Source organism: Procambarus clarkii, chromosome 53 (genome assembly GCF_040958095.1).
Source record: "Procambarus clarkii isolate CNS0578487 chromosome 53, FALCON_Pclarkii_2.0, whole genome shotgun sequence".
NCBI classification, from domain to species: domain Eukaryota; kingdom Metazoa; phylum Arthropoda; class Malacostraca; order Decapoda; family Cambaridae; genus Procambarus; species Procambarus clarkii.
Window position 1 is genome coordinate 35,428,035 of NC_091202.1, and position 18,161 is coordinate 35,446,195.

Consider the following 18,161-nt stretch of genomic DNA (forward strand, 5'->3'; position numbering starts at 1 on the left):
GTTGTATAACACCAGCGTCTCTTGTTGTATAACACCAGCGTCTCTTGTTGTATAACACCAGCGTCTCTTGTTGTATAACCCTAGCGTCTCTTGTTGTATAACACCTGCGTCTCTTGTTGTATAACACCTGCGTCTCTTGTTGTATAACACCAGCGTCTCTTGTTGTATAACACCTGCGTCTCTTGTTGTATAACACCAGCGTCTCTTGTTGTATAACACCTGCGTCTCTTGTTGTATAACACCAGCGTCTCTTGTTGTATAACACCTGCGTCTCTTGTTGTATAACACCTGCGTCTCTTGTTGTATAACACCTGCGTCTCTTGTTGTATAACACCTGCGTCTCTTGTTGTATAACACCTGCGTCTCTTGTTGTATAACACCTGCGTCTCTTGTTGTATAACACCAGCGTCTCTTGTTGTATAACACCTGCGTCTCGTGTTGTATAACACCAGCGTCTCTTGTTGTATAACACCTGCGTCTCTTGTTGTATAACACCTGCGTCTCTTGTTGTATAACACCTGCGTCTCGTGTTGTATAACACCAGCGTCTCTTGTTGTATAACACCAGCGTCTCTTGTTGTATAACACCTGCGTCTCTTGTTGTATAACACCAGCGTCTCTTGTTGTATAACACCTGCGTCTCTTGTTGTATAACACCTGCGTCTCTTGTTGTATAACACCTGCGTCTCTTGTTGTATAACACCTGCGTCTCTTGTTGTATAACACCTGCGTCTCTTGTTGTATAACACCTGCGTCTCTTGTTGTATAACACCAGCGTCTCTTGTTGTATAACACCTGCGTCTCGTGTTGTATAACACCAGCGTCTCTTGTTGTATAACACCTGCGTCTCTTGTTGTATAACACCAGCGTCTCTTGTTGTATAACACCTGCGTCTCGTGTTGTATAACACCAGCGTCTCTTGTTGTATAACACCTGCGTCTCGTGTTGTATAACACCAGCGTCTCTTGTTGTATAACACCTGCGTCTCTTGTTGTATAACACCAGCGTCTCTTGTTGTATAACACCTGCGTCTCTTGTATAACACCTGCGTCTCTTGTTGTATAACACCTGCGTCTCTTGTATAACACCTGCGTCTCTTGTTGTATAACACCAGCGTCTCTTGTATAACACCTGCGTCTCTTGTTGTATAACACCTGCGTCTCTTGTTGTATAACACCTGCGTCTCTTGTATAACACCAGCGTCTCTTGTTGTATAACACCTGCGTCTCTTGTTGTATAACACCTGCGTCTCTTGTTGTATAACACCTGCGTCTCTTGTTGTATAACACCAGCGTCTCTTGTTGTATAACACCAGCGTCTCTTGTTGTATAACACCTGCGTCTCTTGTTGTATAACACCTGCGTCTCTTGTTGTATAACACCTGCGTCTCTTGTTGTATAACACCAGCGTCTCTTGTTGTATAACACCTGCGTCTCTTGTTGTATAACACCAGCGTCTCGTGTTGTATAACACCTGCGTCTCTTGTTGTATAACGCCTGCGCCTCGTGTTGTATAACCCCTGCGTCTCTTGTTGTATAACCCCAGCGTCTCTTGTTGTATAACACCTGCGTCTCTTGTTGTATAACACCTGCGTCTCTTGTTGTATAACACCAGCGTCTCTTGTTGTATAACGCCTGCGCCTCGTGTTGTATAACGCCTGCGCCTCGTGTTGTATAACCCCTGCGTCTCTTGTTGTATAACACCTGCGTCTCTTGTTGTATAACACCTGCGCCTCGTGTTGTATAACCCCTGCGTCTCTTGTTGTATAACACCAGCGTCTCTTGTTGTATAACGCCTGCGCCTCGTGTTGTATAACCCCTGCGTCTCTTGTTGTATAACACCAGCGTCTCTTGTTGTATAACGCCTGCGCCTCGTGTTGTATAACACCAGCGTCTCTTGTTGTATAACACCTGCGTCTCTTGTTGTATAACACCTGCGTCTCTTGTTGTATAACCCCTGCGTCTCTTGTTGTATAACACCAGCGTCTCTTGTTGTATAACACCTGCGTCTCTTGTTGTATAACACCTGCGTCTCTTGTTGTATAACACCTGCGTCTCTTGTATAACACCAGCGTCTCTTGTTGTATAACACCTGCGTCTCTTGTTGTATAACACCTGCGTCTCTTGTTGTATAACACCAGCGTCTCTTGTTGTATAACACCTGCGTCTCTTGTTGTATAACCCCTGCGTCTCTTGTTGTATAACCCCTGCGTCTCTTGTTGTATAACGCCTGCGCCTCGTGTTGTATTTCCCTGCGTGTATTGTTGTATAACTCGGTAATGACAATGCAGACCGGAGATTATTGCACACCGTTGCCAGAATCTCCCTTAGTTGCTTACTGTATTTGCAATAAATTAAAAAAAAAATATCAATTTACGTAACAGGATTTTGAAAAACAATTCTTATTAATACCAGTCAGATTAAACATATATTTAGTTCTTATTTTAAAAGACCATGAGTAGTACTGATTGATGCACATTTTAATATTTTTATAAAGAACATGAAACCTGCTACAGACCAACTTCACAGTAACCAAACTCTAAATGCCCTTCATCTTTCGAGCAAAATGCAAATGCCAATAAGCAAAATGCAAATAAAAAATTACTGAATCTTGATTTCGGGAATTACAATTTCTGGAACAAATTTCGTAGCGGGAATCCGGACTTCGGGAATGGTTTGGTCTGGTACGAATTCACTGTCGAAGGTGGGAATGTTGAAGTCCTGAGTCTTGAAGGTGGTGGGTGTAGGGGCGGGCGTCTCCGGCAGCAGATCCACGAAGAGCTTTACGAACTCCAGCGTCTGGGGCACTACTCGTTCTGCAGCCTCCTGCCTCTTCAGGTTCTTCTCGGTGTCGAAGTCCAGGGAGGTCCTACCGCGGTGGTCGACCACGGAGCGGAAGAGAGGAAGGAAAGCCAGAGTGATCCTGCCGATCCTATCGATCTGCGTCCCATCCTCGTTGGTGAGAGCTTCTTTTAGGGTAGGTAGGAACTTCGAAGTGATTTCTAACGCTTGCGAGAGCTCTTCCGGGTCCACCTGGTTGACATCAGCGCTGGAGGTTAGTGTAGCCGTGGAGGGTACTGGGACGGCTGACACCAGTCCCACTACACCCAAAATACACACGGTGACCTGTAATGATTGACACAAGTGGTTTACATGTAATGCAGCTGCCAGTGATTTGGTTGATAATAAGATTCTAATTCATATTCAGGGGCCGGGTGTATAATTTCTCAACCTTCCTCAAACACTTTCACATTTGTTGTGCATAAGCTACATGGTAAATGCTCCAACTTTTCCTAATGGATCAATATCATAACATGAATATAATAAATAATATATAAACAATTCAAATTTTCACAATTTCAAATTCCTAAAATTTAATATTTTATCAATTTTTATTTTATTCATTATGGGCTCAGAATGGCATATAACGTTCATTTTCCTCCATAAACAAATTTAGTTTGAGTATAGTTTACTGTACAAAAAAAATAGTCCGTGGCCTTCAAAATTTGCGCAAAATTTAGAAGCAAAAATGTATAACTCCAAATGTTATGGGTTTATGAATAATCGATATGAAGGAAACCTTAGAACTTAGAACTTTGTACATAATATGTAAAAATGGTGAGAATCGAACAAAAACTGAATTTTGAGTATTGTCTCAAAGTTGAAAATCCTGTTCATACAGAAAAATTAAGGTAAATTTCTAGATAATAAACTAGTTCAAATTGATATCATATCTTGTAAGTTTTAATAAATATTGCTTGACATTCGTTCTTGAATATGTGAAAGTTGTGGGTCAATATGTGTTGAAATGAAGCCAAGAAAAAAAATAATCCCCACGAAAAACAAAATATAAGGATTATGGGTTTAGGGATATATAAAAGTATACTTTATATAAGTGATAAAGCCATCATCTAGTCCCCATTGAGCAGAAACAACCTAAAGAGATAAAGAAAATAGACTTTGAAATCTGTGAATAATTCGCCCCCCCCCCCCCCCACAAAAAAAAAAATCAGTCAAGTTCTGCCACCAGTGGCTGATATATTTGTTGACCAATTTCATTCAAACTTGGTATATGCAGGCGATGAGTCACTAACGTGGCTGAAGTACGTTGACCAGACCACACACTAGAAGGTGAAGGGACGACGACGTCTCGGTCCGTCCTGGACTATTCTCAAGTCGACTGTCGTCCCTTCACCTTCTATTGTGAAGTCTGCTCAACAAACTTCGCATACCTAGTGACGGGTATACATTCTCCAAGATATAGAAGCCACAAGAAAATCAGATGAGAAACAAAGGAGAAAAAATATTATAAAATACCCCTCAAAAACAAATTGGTGAGATTATTAGCATTATATAGAAATTATTAGCATTGGACAATGTTTTGATATAATAAAATATACCAATATAAGCAGGCGATGAGTCACAATAACGTGGCTGAAGTACGTTGACCAGACCACACACTAGAAATTGAAGGGACGACGACGTTTCGGTCCGTCCTGGACCATTCTCAAGTCGATTGTACAATCACAATCGACTTGAGAATGGTCCAGGACGGACCGAAACGTCGTCGTCCCTTCAATTTCTAGTGTGTGGTCTGGTCAATATACCAATATAACATACTTATTATTATTTGTCTGAAATTTTGCCCTCCCAGGTGGCACTCAGCCATCTTAGAAGGTACCAGCTGTATACCCTCTTTGTGGACCACCTCTTTACTAATAATACTACTCCTCTTTATGCGTCGGACAGGTGGTTGCATCTCTTTATCACTGTATTATCCATCAGTTCCACTAACTAGAAGGTGTTATCATCAGAACTGGTTGGGCACTTTTTTTTATTAATTCATAAAAATCTATTTCTTAACATATTGGGATGAGATTTTCACGACGCTGATGCTAAATAACGCGAGATTTGTTGAACTCTTTTCACTGTATTTCATATTTGGACGAATATTTTTGTGTGCATCCGTCCCCTTCAATTGGTTTACAGTACACACATTTACAGCAAATTATTTCCCTACGAGAAAGTCATAATAATAGCTTAACACACAATATAGAAAAAATAATTAACGTAGTTACTCAAGATTTAGATACAGATTTGGAAGTAACATCAGTGATTTTTTTTTTCAATCATTATAGTTGTCGAATTTAGAATCAAACTATGTTCATAACTTAAGAACATCAGGACATTAATGGGAGACCTAAGCAGGCGTTTTTCAGTCTGAATCAACCGCTACATTCTTGGCATGAAGTGAACAATATTGAGCTTAGAATTTGAAAGGTGATATACATATATATATATATATATATATATATATATATATATATATATATATATATTTATATATATATATATATATATATATATATATATATATATATATATATATATATATACACACATATACGTACGGTCAGGCGCCTGACGGCTGAGTGGACAGCGCTCGAGATTCATAGTCCTAAAGTTCCGGGTTCAATCCCACGTGGAGGCGGAAACAAATGGCCAGTCTTTCACCCTGATGCCCCTGTTCACCCAGCAGTAAATAGGTATCTGGGAGTTACACAGCTGCTACGGGCTGCTTCCTGAAGGATGTGTAATAAAAAAAGGAGGCCTAATCGAGGACCGGGCCGCGGGGACGCTAAGCCCCGAAATCTCAAGATAACCTCAAGAAGGTAAGGTACTTATCACGAGAAAACCCGTAGCCATTCGGACTATATAACGCTAGGAAAGCATTCCAGAATAAAGATTTAGGATAGGATGTGGGACACGAATGGTGCCCAACCGCTTACATATTGGAACACGTTAAGTGTAGTTTACCATTAGAGCGGAAGGATAGAAATTCACACATAGTATATCACCAAATTAGGATGAGGAAGAAGCAATTAAATGAACTAATATATATATTAGTGGAATGATTAATCTATAAAAAAAATTCACACTGCAGCTTCCACTGATTCAGTAAATAATACAATGCTGCTTCCATGGACCTCGTGGGTTTTTATCATGGCACAGTGCCTCGTGGGTCTGTATCATCATGGCACAGTGCCTCTTGGGTCTGTATCATGGCACAGTGCCTCGTGGGTCTGTATCATGGCACAGTGCCTCTTGGGTCTGTATCATCATGGCACAGTGCCTCTTGGGTCTGTATCATCATGGCACAGTGCCTCTTGGGTCTGTATCATCATGGCACAGTGCCTCGTGGGTCTGTATCATCATGGCACAGTGCCTCGTGGGTCTGTATCATCATGGCACAGTGCCTCGTGGGTCTGTATCATCATGGCACAGTGCCTCGTGGGTCTGTATCATCATGGCACAGTGCCTCGTGGGTCTGTATCATCATGGCACAGTGCCTCGTGGGTCTGTATCATCATGGCACAGTGCCTCGTGGGTCTGTATCATCATGGCACAGTGCCTCGTGGGTCTGTATCATCATGGCACAGTGCCTCGTGGGTCTGTATCATCATGACACAGTGCCTCGTGGGTCTGTATCATCATGGCACAGTGCCTCGTGGGTCTGTATCATCATGGCACAGTGCCTCATGGGTCTGTATCATCATGGCACAGTGCCTCATGGGTCTGTATCATCATGGCACAGTGCCTCATGGGTCTGTATCATCATGGCAAGTGCCTCATGGGTCTGTATCATCATGGCACAGTGCCTCGTGGGTCTGTATCATGGCACAGTGCCTCGTGGGTCTGTATCATCATGGCACAGTGCCTCGTGGGTCTGTATCATGATGGCACAGTGCCTCGTGGGTCTGTATCATCATGGCACAGTGCCTCGTGGGTCTGTATCATCATAGCAACAGTGCCTCATGGGTCTGTATCATCATGGCACAGTGCCTCGTGGGTCTGTATCATGGCACAGTGCCTCGTGGGTCTGTATCATGGCACAGTGCCTTAATGTGGCCTCTTGCATCACTGTGGCCTCTCGCAACAATATGGCCTCTTGCAACAATATGGCCTCTTGCAACAAGTTGGCCTCTTGCAACAATATGGCCTCTTGCAACAAGTTGGCCTCTCGCAACAGGTTGGCCTCTCGCAACAATATGGCCTCTTGCAACAATATGGCCTCTTGCAACAATATGGCCTCTTGCAACAATATGGCCTCTTGCAACAAGTTGGCCTCTTGCAACAATATGGCCTCTTGCAACAAGTTGGCCTCTCGCAACAGGTTGGCCTCTCGCAACAATATGGCCTCTCGCAACACTTATGGTTTAGAGTTTATACAGGGTCCAAGAAAGAAGGCAACACCCAAACCCAACCATTCCTAGGCCTAACATAGTGCATATCAACAAAATTAGACCTAAAAAATTCCGAGCAGAATATTAAAATTAGTAGTTGGCCTTGGTGGTATGTAAGGGGGGAGGGGGGGGGACTTAGATAAGTATAAATGCATGATTTACGTCAACTTAAACACTCGGGAGAGGTTAGGTCGAGAGAACTCTTTTCTAGCAAGGATCTAAACCCGTCCTGCGCTGCCCCGAACCTCATACACCCCCCCCCACTCATACACCCCCCCCTCATACACCCCCCCCTCATACACCCCCCCCCCCTCATACACCCCCCCCCTCACCCACCCCCCCTCATACACCCCCCTCATACACCCCCCTCATACACCCCCCCCTCATACACCCCCCTCATACACCCCCCCTGATACACCCCCCTCATACATCCCCCTCATACATCCCCCCTCATACACCCCCCCTCATACACCCCCCCTCATACACCCCCCCCCTCATACACCCCCCCCTCATACACCCCCCCTCATACACCCCCCCTCATACACCCCCTCATACACTCGCGTCCCTCACAATACTCACGGGTTCTTTCCTCAGGTTATTGCCCCTCAACAAACCTGTATAATATAGTCCTGTGTGACTTAATCCTACACTGGCACTCAGATTTAAACATTTATTTTCATTTGGTTAGCACCGAGAACGTACAAATATTTGCTGGATATATATTGCTAATTTACGTTACTTGGGAGACACTGATCGAGGCACCACAGCTCACGTGACCGATGGCAACAGTTTCTTACCTGAAACTTCATTTCCGGTTATGGCAGCCTTAGGAGGAACTGTTGCGTCCGTCTTCAAGACGCAGCCTGTGGGACGTGGCCCTCCCAGGCGTCTTATGTAGCCGGTGGACACCCTGAAGGAAGGGTACCTCTCTCGCCCGATCTCCATTGAATAGCTTAAATATTGCCTTAATTACAACAGTCAGCGAGGCCCCGTTTTGCGGCAATTACACATGTGTATGAGTTTGTGTGGTAGGATATGTATAGTTACATGTATATTCGCTGTGTTTGTGGGAAAAATATGTTTTGTTTATGGAGGAGGTGCAGAGTACAGCGCCACCTAGCGTCGTCTTAAGCTGTATTTTGGCTAGTTGATGTAAGTTGTTGGCCTTGGTCTCTCCACACGCCATTGGCTTCCTGGTCCACACCCTCTCCTGACCGCTCTACACCCACCACCTGTCCCACTGTCCCCCCACCACACTGACACACTGACCCCACACAACACTCCCTGTCCCAGTAACTGAACTATTCACGTTACTCACCGTGAGAGTAAGAACATGACCGGAACGTGAAGATGCCAACATAGAAAACACTGCCTCAACATGTTGACCAGACCACACACTAGAAGGTGAAGGGACGACGACGTTTCGGTCCGTCCTGGGACCGTACTCGAGTCGATTGTGGTTATTCTCAAGTTGATTCTCAAGTAGTCTGGTCAACATTCTTCAGCCATGTTATTGTCATTCATTGCCTGCACTGCTCAACTTGCCACGCCCGCTACGCCTGATAAATCTTTTTATGTGCTTCCCTCCCCCCCCTCCCCATGTTTGTATTTAATTAGTCCCTATTTACTTCCCCTATCTGTCCCCCATTTATGCCCTATTCTTCCTTTACGGTGTACTCCTCACCTATTTCTATTACCTGACCCTAATGGTTTAAAGCCAATACTCCCAGTATTGGCTTTATTATTGTCCCTTCACTTGAGAATGAACCATGTAGGTTCGACCTACATGGTGCTTCTGGTGGACCTGTGTACAGTACCTGTGGTGGACCTGTGTACAGTGCCTGTGGTGGACCTGTGTACAGTACCTGTGATGGACCTGTGTACACTGTGGTGGACCTGTGTACAGTGCCTGTGATGGACCTGTGTACAGTGCCTGTGGTGGACCCGTGTACAGTGCCTGTGGTGTACCCGTGTACAGTGCTTGTGGTGGACCTTTGTACACTGGAACACAATAGCGGTGTAAGGAAGTACACAATACACTGCTAGATGATATTAGGTTTGAAATAAATTTAATGTTTAATTCTTCACATTTATTTTTGAACTTAATCACACACACACAGTTTTTTACACATGGTACACGCACAAGGGGACAAAGGTGGAAATTGAGTGCTCAAATGAGCCATAAACACATTATAAATACTATTTTTTAGTGTCAGAGTAGTTGACAAATGGAATGCATTAGGAAGTGATGTGGTGGAGGCTGACTCCATACACAGTTTCAAATGTAGATATCATAGAGCCCAGTAGGCTCAGGAATCTATACATCAGTTGAGTGACAGTTGAGAGGCGCGATCAAAGAGCCAGAGCTCAACCCCCGCAAGCACAACTAGGTAAGTACACTCACAGCCGCGAGGCTCCCTAGGAGGGTCACGCGGCGCAGTCCTAAGGGCCCGGGTTCGATTCCCGGCCGAGGTAGAAGCAAATGGACAGTTTCTTTCACCCTGATGCGCCTGTTCACCTAGCAGTAAATAGGTAGCTTGGAGTTAGACAGCTGCTACGGGCTACTTCCTAGGAATGTGTGAGTGTGTGTTAGAAAAGAATATAGTAGACATAGACGAAAATAGATTGGTTAGAAAGGCCGGGTCCAAGAGCTAATAGCTAGATCCTGCAGGCTCAAATACTAAATACACACACACACGCACACACGCACACACACACACACAAATATATCCAAAAAATATCCAAATATATCCAAAAGTTATTCCAAAAATATTAGATAATCAAGCTGAAAGTTCGTCTAAAATCTCACAATACAAAATATATACAAAGAACCGCGATGCATTTACATTATTAATCTTCGAATTTTTGTATCGACAAATATCTCAGAATGTTGGAGATGAAGCGGCGGAGCCTTGGTCGCCCGAGGTCGCAATTATTGAATCTTTATTTCTGGAATGACGATTTCTGGCACGAACTGAGTTGCTGGAATCCTGACCTCTGGGACCGTGGAGTCTGGAACGAACTCGCTATCGAAGGTCGGGATGTTGAAGCGTGGGATAACGACCGGGGCTGGGGTAGTTTGAGGCGGGAGGTTATCGAGCAAACTACCCAGGGAGTTCAAGAGGGAAGGTACAATGCGTTCGGCGATTTCCTGCTGCTCGAGGTAGTACTCTTTGTCGTACTTGTCGTTGTTCTTGCCTCTGAGGTTGACCACGGTGCGCGCGAGGGGGAGGAAGGAGAGGGTGACTTTGTTGATCCTCTGGATCGGTGTCCCACTCTCGTCGGTAAGGGCTTCGCTCAGCGTTGGCAGGAATTTGGAGATTTCCTCCGCTGCCTCGATGTTCAGAGGGGCAATCTCAACACTGTTTGGGTCTGCTGCTTCTGCGGCTGCTGCTGCTGGAGCAGCTTCAATTCTCCTCAAATCTTCATCCGGAGACTGGACTCTTCCGGCTTGAGTCTGGAAGAACGCAGGGAGCTTATCCGCTCTTGGAAGCGGGCCCGCGATGGCCAGGCCAGCTATGCTCAGGATGCAAAAACAGATCTGTAAGAGTAAGTTTATATTAAGTAAAGCAATGATAATATGTTTACAAAACAAACTTACAGTTCATGATTCGTTCATTACAAGTGGCACTGGCGCCGTATAATCGTACGTAATATTTTAGTGTATAGCCAAAGATGGCTTATTGAGCTAAAGAATGAATGAAACAGCCTTCCTCCTATTCATATTAAACACAGGAGATAACACAGAAGCTGGACTGACTAGCGTCTCGCTTGTCTCAACAGTAACATCCCAGAGTTCTCCGGAAGATCATGACACAATGTGCGTTGAAATCTCCAAACCAATAACACATATTTTAAACATATACAATTCTCAAAAACAAAAAGCCATCCAGTGACACCTATCAATAATTTATGAAAATGATATACGCCGCCGTTCTGAAAGCACAATAATTTAGAACGAAATCTTAGTTATCGTGGTGTTGGATAATTACACGGCGATCTACAGCTGTTCTTCAACCATTTGGAGTGTAGTTAATTCCTACACAGCAATTATACAACACTGTAGTTAGATGGTGTAATATATTCCACAGGTAGTTATCTTACGCCTGACAACTCGGCACGCTAGTACCTGTGTTCATAGATCAGACTTCGGAATATACACACAAAAAATGCGTCTACAGCTCTAAACCATTCATTATGTAGTGGTACGTTCAGCCATTATAGCTACCCAAATGTCGTACCGTAATTCATACTTCTGGTGACTCGGCTGGGTGCTATAGCCACTGATTACCTTATTCATAAGGTAATCATTCCTACGCCTCGAAAATCCTAATCTTGCTAAAAAAAATCAGTTTAGTTGTTTCTAAACCAACACTTACAACTACATACATATATTCATACATATGTATGCAAAAAATCATTTGATTGACAGTTGAAAGGCAGGTTCATAGAGCCAGAGCTCAACCCCCGCAAGCCCAACTAGGTGAGCACATACATACATACATACATACATACATACATACATACATACATACATACATACATACATACATATATACATACATAATCTGTTTTTGTTTCAACATTACCCCATTAAGTCAGATTTAATGTATATCATATTAATCCCTTTAATGTATTAACAAGATTTCAGTATACCAACAGCTCATTTGCCCCCAACAGATATTTAATTTTTGTAATGTTAATTCATATTTATACTTGACGATTAGCAAGGTAGCCATAATATTTAAGCAAGTCCATAAATATTGCTAACTATCCTTATATATTCAAACACAAATATTGTCATTACATGAACAAATCCACTAGGGCCGTGACGAGGGTTCGAACCTGCGTCCGAGAGGATCCCACACGCTGCTTTAATCGACTGAGCTACGACATGGTAAAAAAAGAATTGCAACCAGAAGTTCTACTGAACTTACTTGGATCCTGCAGCCTCTCCGAGACACAAACCAGGGTTTTACACATTTGTTCATTTGATGCATCACGCTATTGTGATTTCTGTGTGTAATTGTCCTTACATGGTTAAATGCCCCACCTGACTACTGTTCACATGGTTCAACCAGGGTGTTTAAGTTTAATTGAAATAAAACGTACTAAATAATTATTTGAGATAAAAGTTATACTAAGATAAATAATTTAATACCATACACACAAAATCCTACACTTGTACGTACACTTAAAATATACAAAACTGGGTGACCTCAGCGGTCCACAGTGGCATCATACTGCTGCCCAGCTGAGCAAGACGGGACACCCTGACCTCACACACGTGATACAGCCCAATTGTTCACACTATCGACCACAGCGTCAAAATCCCAGCGCTTTACTGACATTAAACCACCATAATGTCGACGTTCACTGCGACTATAAAGAACATTAACGAAAGTGTAGGGAATTACCTGCGTTTTCACGCTTTTGATTAATATTTGATTAATCATTAATGTTGATTAATGTGATGCATTAATATTGTGATTAGTAGCTAAAGAGAAATCGTTCGCATTGAACTGGTTTCCGAGCCGGTTGGGTTGATTATATAAGCCGTCTCTCGCTCGCTGAGCGAGAGACATATGGAGGCTGAGCATGAAAATGCTCTCTGTGGCGTCTTCGTTCCTTTGGACTTCGTTCACAACAGTCTGGTGTTTCGTTCGGGAAACACTGGATCGCTCTCCGTGTTCAGTAACTGCGTTATTTTTTTAAGGCAACTCGAGCAAATTTAATCATTTGATACTGGAAGCAAAATAGAGCCTGATCTGACGTACGTGTGTGTGTGTGTGTGTGTGTGTGTGTGTGTGTGTGTGTGTGTGTGTGTCAGCGTGTGTGTGTGTGTCAGCAGGTCCATTAACCGGAGGGGACTAGTCAGTAAGGTCAGTAACCCCGAGATGACTTGTCAATAGGATCAGCAGGCTGTGCTGAAGTTGCCTCTGGGTGGAGGCCTTCAGTACATTGTACATATGTACATTGTAATGTATAATTTGTAAAGGCTTCAGCCTCAGGAACTCTCGTGGATTCAGTAGAATCCCAGGTTGCAATTCTTTTTACCATGTCGTGACTTAGTCGTCTAAGGCGTTTGCCTGGGAGTACTCGGAGCATTAGGTTCGAATCCTCATCACGGCTGCTACTGATTTTCACATTGCTATAACACGTGAATTAGATTTTTTTCTGTGCAGCGTAGTATACCATATGAGTCACATTTTGGGCCACGTCGTCTTAGTGTGGCTATCCCAACCAACAGAAACATTAACCCATGATTTAAAGTCCAAAGGTGTTCAACGAGGCCCGCACCGGAACTGCAAGGCTTAAACCACGAGGAAATGCCAAGGGATCTAACCGTCGCAACACGTCAAGATTGATGGAATCAAACAGACATGATAACGACATACAAAATATTCTCAAGGCAAGTGATGGTGATAAAGAAGACACGTCCGTGTTAGAGAGGGTAGAACACTATACTATGGATGGAGACCTGAGGGGATATTGTAACGACAATGGTGGAATAATGTTGCCTAAGGGAGTAACGAGTACTTTAAATGGACGTGAGGAGGGGGAACCTGCTGCTTGGGTAACAGCTTCTTCCCCCTATCAACGTACCCCTGGCTTTGCGCCCTAGAGAGGTCTCAATAGACTAACAACCAGAACGCAGCTCCATAGTTGGCATCTATCAGTCTCAAGAGACTACTAAGGAGCATCACATGTTGAACTCGATGTGCAAAATAGACTTTGATAGTCAAAATAGACTTTGATAGTCAAAATAGACTTTGATAGTCAAAATAGACTTTGATAGTCAAAATAGACTTTGATAGTCAAAATAGACTTTGATAGTCAAAATAGACTTTGATAGTCAAAATAGACTTTGATAGTCAAAATAGACTTTGATAGTATATAACGTTTTGCATATTTGGACATTGTCGAACCTAATGTGGATGTATAAATCTTTTGTGAAGTGGCAAAGCCAAAGTGGAGTGAGGTTAAGTGGGGATACAGTCAGTGAAGTGGAGGTCGGAATTATGTATTACAATTCTACATGTTTTTGTGTCGTGCGATAGCTGCAGGCTCGGTACACCGTCTCTCGTTCCTGTTGTCTTGTTTGACGATGATTCAGCATCCCTGAAGATGACGAGGTGATGCTGCCGGATCCTGCGGCATAAATGATTGACGTGACCAGGATATTACCTTGTGGTGGAGCCGAGAACAAGTGTCCCCCCCGCCATCCAGGGGGTTCCAAGTGGCTGAGTGGTTCACCTAAATATGCTATATCACAACAATAACCCAATAACCGGTTATATTCGTCCCTGGTTAGCTGGTTGATGGGGTTCTGGGAGTTCTTCTACTCCCCAAGCCCGGCCCGAAGCCAGACTTGACTTGTGAGAGCTTGGTCCACCAGGCTGTTGCTTGGAACGGCCCGCAGGCCCACATACCCACCACAGTCACCACAGTCCCGGTTACTTTGCTGTTGCCGCTAATTATAGACTGTTGTTTAGGGGTTGTGGTTGTAGAAAATATATCTTCTTGAGGTTATCAAGGTTATTTGACCATTTCCGGGCTTAGTGTCCCCGCGGCCCGGTCCTCGACCCGGCCTCCTTTTTGTTACACACCCCCCAGGAAGCAGCCCGTAGCAGCTGTCTAACTCCCAGGTACCTATTTACTGCTAGGTAACAGGGGCATCAGGGTGAAAGGAATATTTTGCCCATTTGTCTCCGCCTCCGCCAGATATCGAACCCCGAACCTCAGGACTACGAATCCGAAGCGCTGTCCACCCAGCTGTCAGGCACCCGCAGCTATATCACAGGCTCAACTTCATGTTTCTAAAACAATTCAGCATAAAATGATGTGATAATTACAAAATGATGAAAATAATGAAGCCAGTTCATAGAGCAGGAGACGATAATTAACATCCCTGCATCCAGGAGTTCCACGAGAAAAATGGAAGGCACATTACTGACTAGAGGTTATCTTGAGATGATTTCGCGGCTTTAGTGTCCCCGCGGCCCGGTCCTCGACCAGGCCTCCACCCCCAGGAAGCAGCCCGTGATAGCTGACTAACACCCAGGTACCTCTTTTACTGCTTGGTAACAAGGGCATAGGGTGAAAAACTCTGCCCATTGTTTCTCGCCGGCGCCCGAACCCGGGACCACAGGATCACAAGTCCAGCGTGCTGTCCTCTCGGCCGACCGGTCTCCTGGAGACCACATTATCATCCTGAATTGTTGATGATATTGAGTGCCAAATCGCAAATCGTAAGTGCGATTGAGTGCCAAATCGCTTATTGCAAGGTAGAACAAGATCAATCTTAGAAGGAAGTTGCTTATCGTTGAGAACTCTTAAGAATTTGCCAGTAGGAACTCTCAGTAAAATGCGAAATAACATCCAAATTAGCTAATGTTAGATTCTTCACTTTAATGTCCTTGTAGTGTGTGGACAGCGAACAAAGTAGACTCTGGGTAGTCTTCTTCATCTTGTTATCTTGGATATCAGAGTTACGCGAGCAGGCAAAACGGCTGTGGCGTTATCATAGACTCAACCATATAACAGTAAGCGAGCGATGAGTCACAATAACGTGGCTGAAGAATGTTGACCAGACTACACACTTGAAGGTGAAGGGACGACGACGTTTCGGTCCGTCCTGGACCATTCTCAAGTCGATTGTCCTTCAAGTCGATTGGACGATTGGTCGATTGAACTGGACCATTCTCAAGTCGAATGACAATCGACTTGAGAATGGTCCAGGACGGACCGAAACGTCGTCGTCCCTTCACCTTCTAGTGTGTGGTCTGGTCAACATACAACAGTAATATTAGCTGGACCTTCTCACAGGTGCTGGGATCCACACATATACGTCACGACGGAGAGGAAGAGATGCAGCATCCAGGAGGATGCTGCATCAGTCTGCCACTCGGGAGAAACTTTGACATTTGATTCCTATTAATTCCATTCCTGGCTTAACAGGTCTTCAGCTCTAAGGCACTACGGGCTCACCATAGCCCGTGCTACTTGGAACTTTGTTCCAGGTAGCGAATCTTTAACAACAACAACATCATCTTCGGCTCTGCCGCTCATATCTATTACTAACAACTTGGTAATAGTTGTTAATAGACCCCAAACAATTTAGGGTCTGCTTTCGTGAGGCTAATTTAGGTTTTGAATTCGTCTAATCTGAATCATTCACTACCGTCGTCCCCGGCACTGAAATTACCTCGTTATGTAGCCTTAATCCAACCCGTTCTCAGTCTGTGTCCATTCCATCCAGCGGTCGACCCCCAAAGACGCATTTATCAATTTTAATATTTTGTTCGTTCAGAATGGGAATTTTCTCAAATTTAAATTAATATTATTATTATTATTATTATTATTATTATTATATTAGCATATTGTGCGTATTTAGGCATTGGTCAGGTTAGGTGTTTAGGTTCTGTTGGCGATTATTTGTGTTTGTAGTACGTGGGTGAAGCATTTATAGCGTTGTGGCTTGACCAAAAGTCGTCAGAAAGCGCTCATTCGAGAAGTGTTCTCTAAAGAGTATACATCACCACCACTACTCTGCTCCTCGAGCACTACCACCACTACTCTGCTCCTCGAGCACTACCACCACTACTCTGCTCCTCGAGCACTACCACCACTACTCTGCTCCTCGAGCACTACCACCACTACTCCTCTGCTCCTCGAGCACTACCACCACTACTCCTCTGCTCCTCGAGCACTACCACCACTACTCCTCTGCTCCTCGAGCACTACCACCACTACTCTGCTCCTCGAGCACTACCACCACTACTCTGCTCCTCGAGCACTACCACCACTATTCTGCTCCTCGAGCACTACCACCACTACTGCTCCTCGAGCACTACCATCACTACTGCTCCTCGAGCACTACCACCAGTACTCTGCTCCTCGAGCACTACCACCACTACTCTGCTCCTCGAGCACTACCACCACTACTCTGCTCCTCGAGCACTACCACCACTACTCCTCTGCTCCTCGAGCACTACCACCACTACTCCTCTGCTCCTCGAGCACTACCACCACTACTCCTCTGCTCCTCGAGCACTACCACCACTACTCCTCTGCTCCTCGAGCACTACCACCACTACTCCTCTGCTCCTCGAGCACTACCACCACTACTCCTCTGCTCCTCGAGCACTACCACCACTACTCCTATGCTCCTCGAGCACTACCACCACTACTCCTCTGCTCCTCGAGCACTACCACCACTACTCCTCGAGCACTACCACCACTACTCCTCTGCTCCTCGAGCACTACTCCTCTGCTCCTCGAGCACTACCACCACTACTCCTCTGCTCCTCGAGCACTACCACCACTACTCCTCTGCTCCTCGAGCACTACCACCACTACTCCTCTGCTCCTCGAGCACTACCACCACTACTCCTCTGCTCCTCGAGCACTACCACCACTACTCTGCTCCTCGAGCATCACCACTAATAAGATCTCAAGTTGCTGCTCACCTGTCCTTTCATGATGGAGGCAGGTGTGAAGGGAGGTGTGTAGGCAGGTGTGTAGGAGGAGGTTCCACCGGTCGCTGCCCCAAGACACTTGAGTACTGGTCTGGGCTCAGCCCGGTATATATAGACGCCTCTCAAGCGCTAACTTTCACTTCACTTATATAACGACGATTCGCGCCACCAGAGAAGCATTTCAGATCTTGTTTCTAATATATATATATATTTTCACTTGTCAGAGGTATGTGGAATTTGAATCCTATTCAGATCTAAACTCGATTCAGGTCTCCGTTTGGCAACGTAATTAGGGGGCTCCGTCTGCGCAGGCGGTTGGGCACTGTTCAGTTTCTCCTCTGTGACTCAATAGTTCTTGTGTGCCGTTCTCTCTCTGTTTTGCTTCCATGCTCGCCTCGTCACGGCCAGGTCAGTTCCCTGGAAACACATACCGAAACT

The 18,161-nt window shown here is 44.6% G+C and overlaps 2 protein-coding genes across 2 annotated transcripts in view; one reads left to right on the top strand and one right to left on the bottom strand.

The window, feature by feature from the left end:
- Positions 1 to 18,161, top strand: part of LOC123767108 (uncharacterized) — a 648,486-nt gene that overhangs the window by 380,483 nt on the left and 249,842 nt on the right. The gene's annotated exons all lie outside the window — the stretch shown is intronic.
- LOC138352309 (uncharacterized) lies at positions 9,318 to 17,807 on the bottom strand. Its single transcript, XM_069304683.1, has 2 exons — positions 17,715 to 17,807; positions 9,318 to 10,783 (listed from the first exon to the last, which is right to left on the bottom strand). Exons 1-2 carry the CDS (start codon positions 17,724 to 17,726, stop codon positions 10,175 to 10,177), a joined length of 621 nt encoding a protein of 206 aa, XP_069160784.1. The 5' UTR covers positions 17,727 to 17,807; the 3' UTR covers positions 9,318 to 10,174.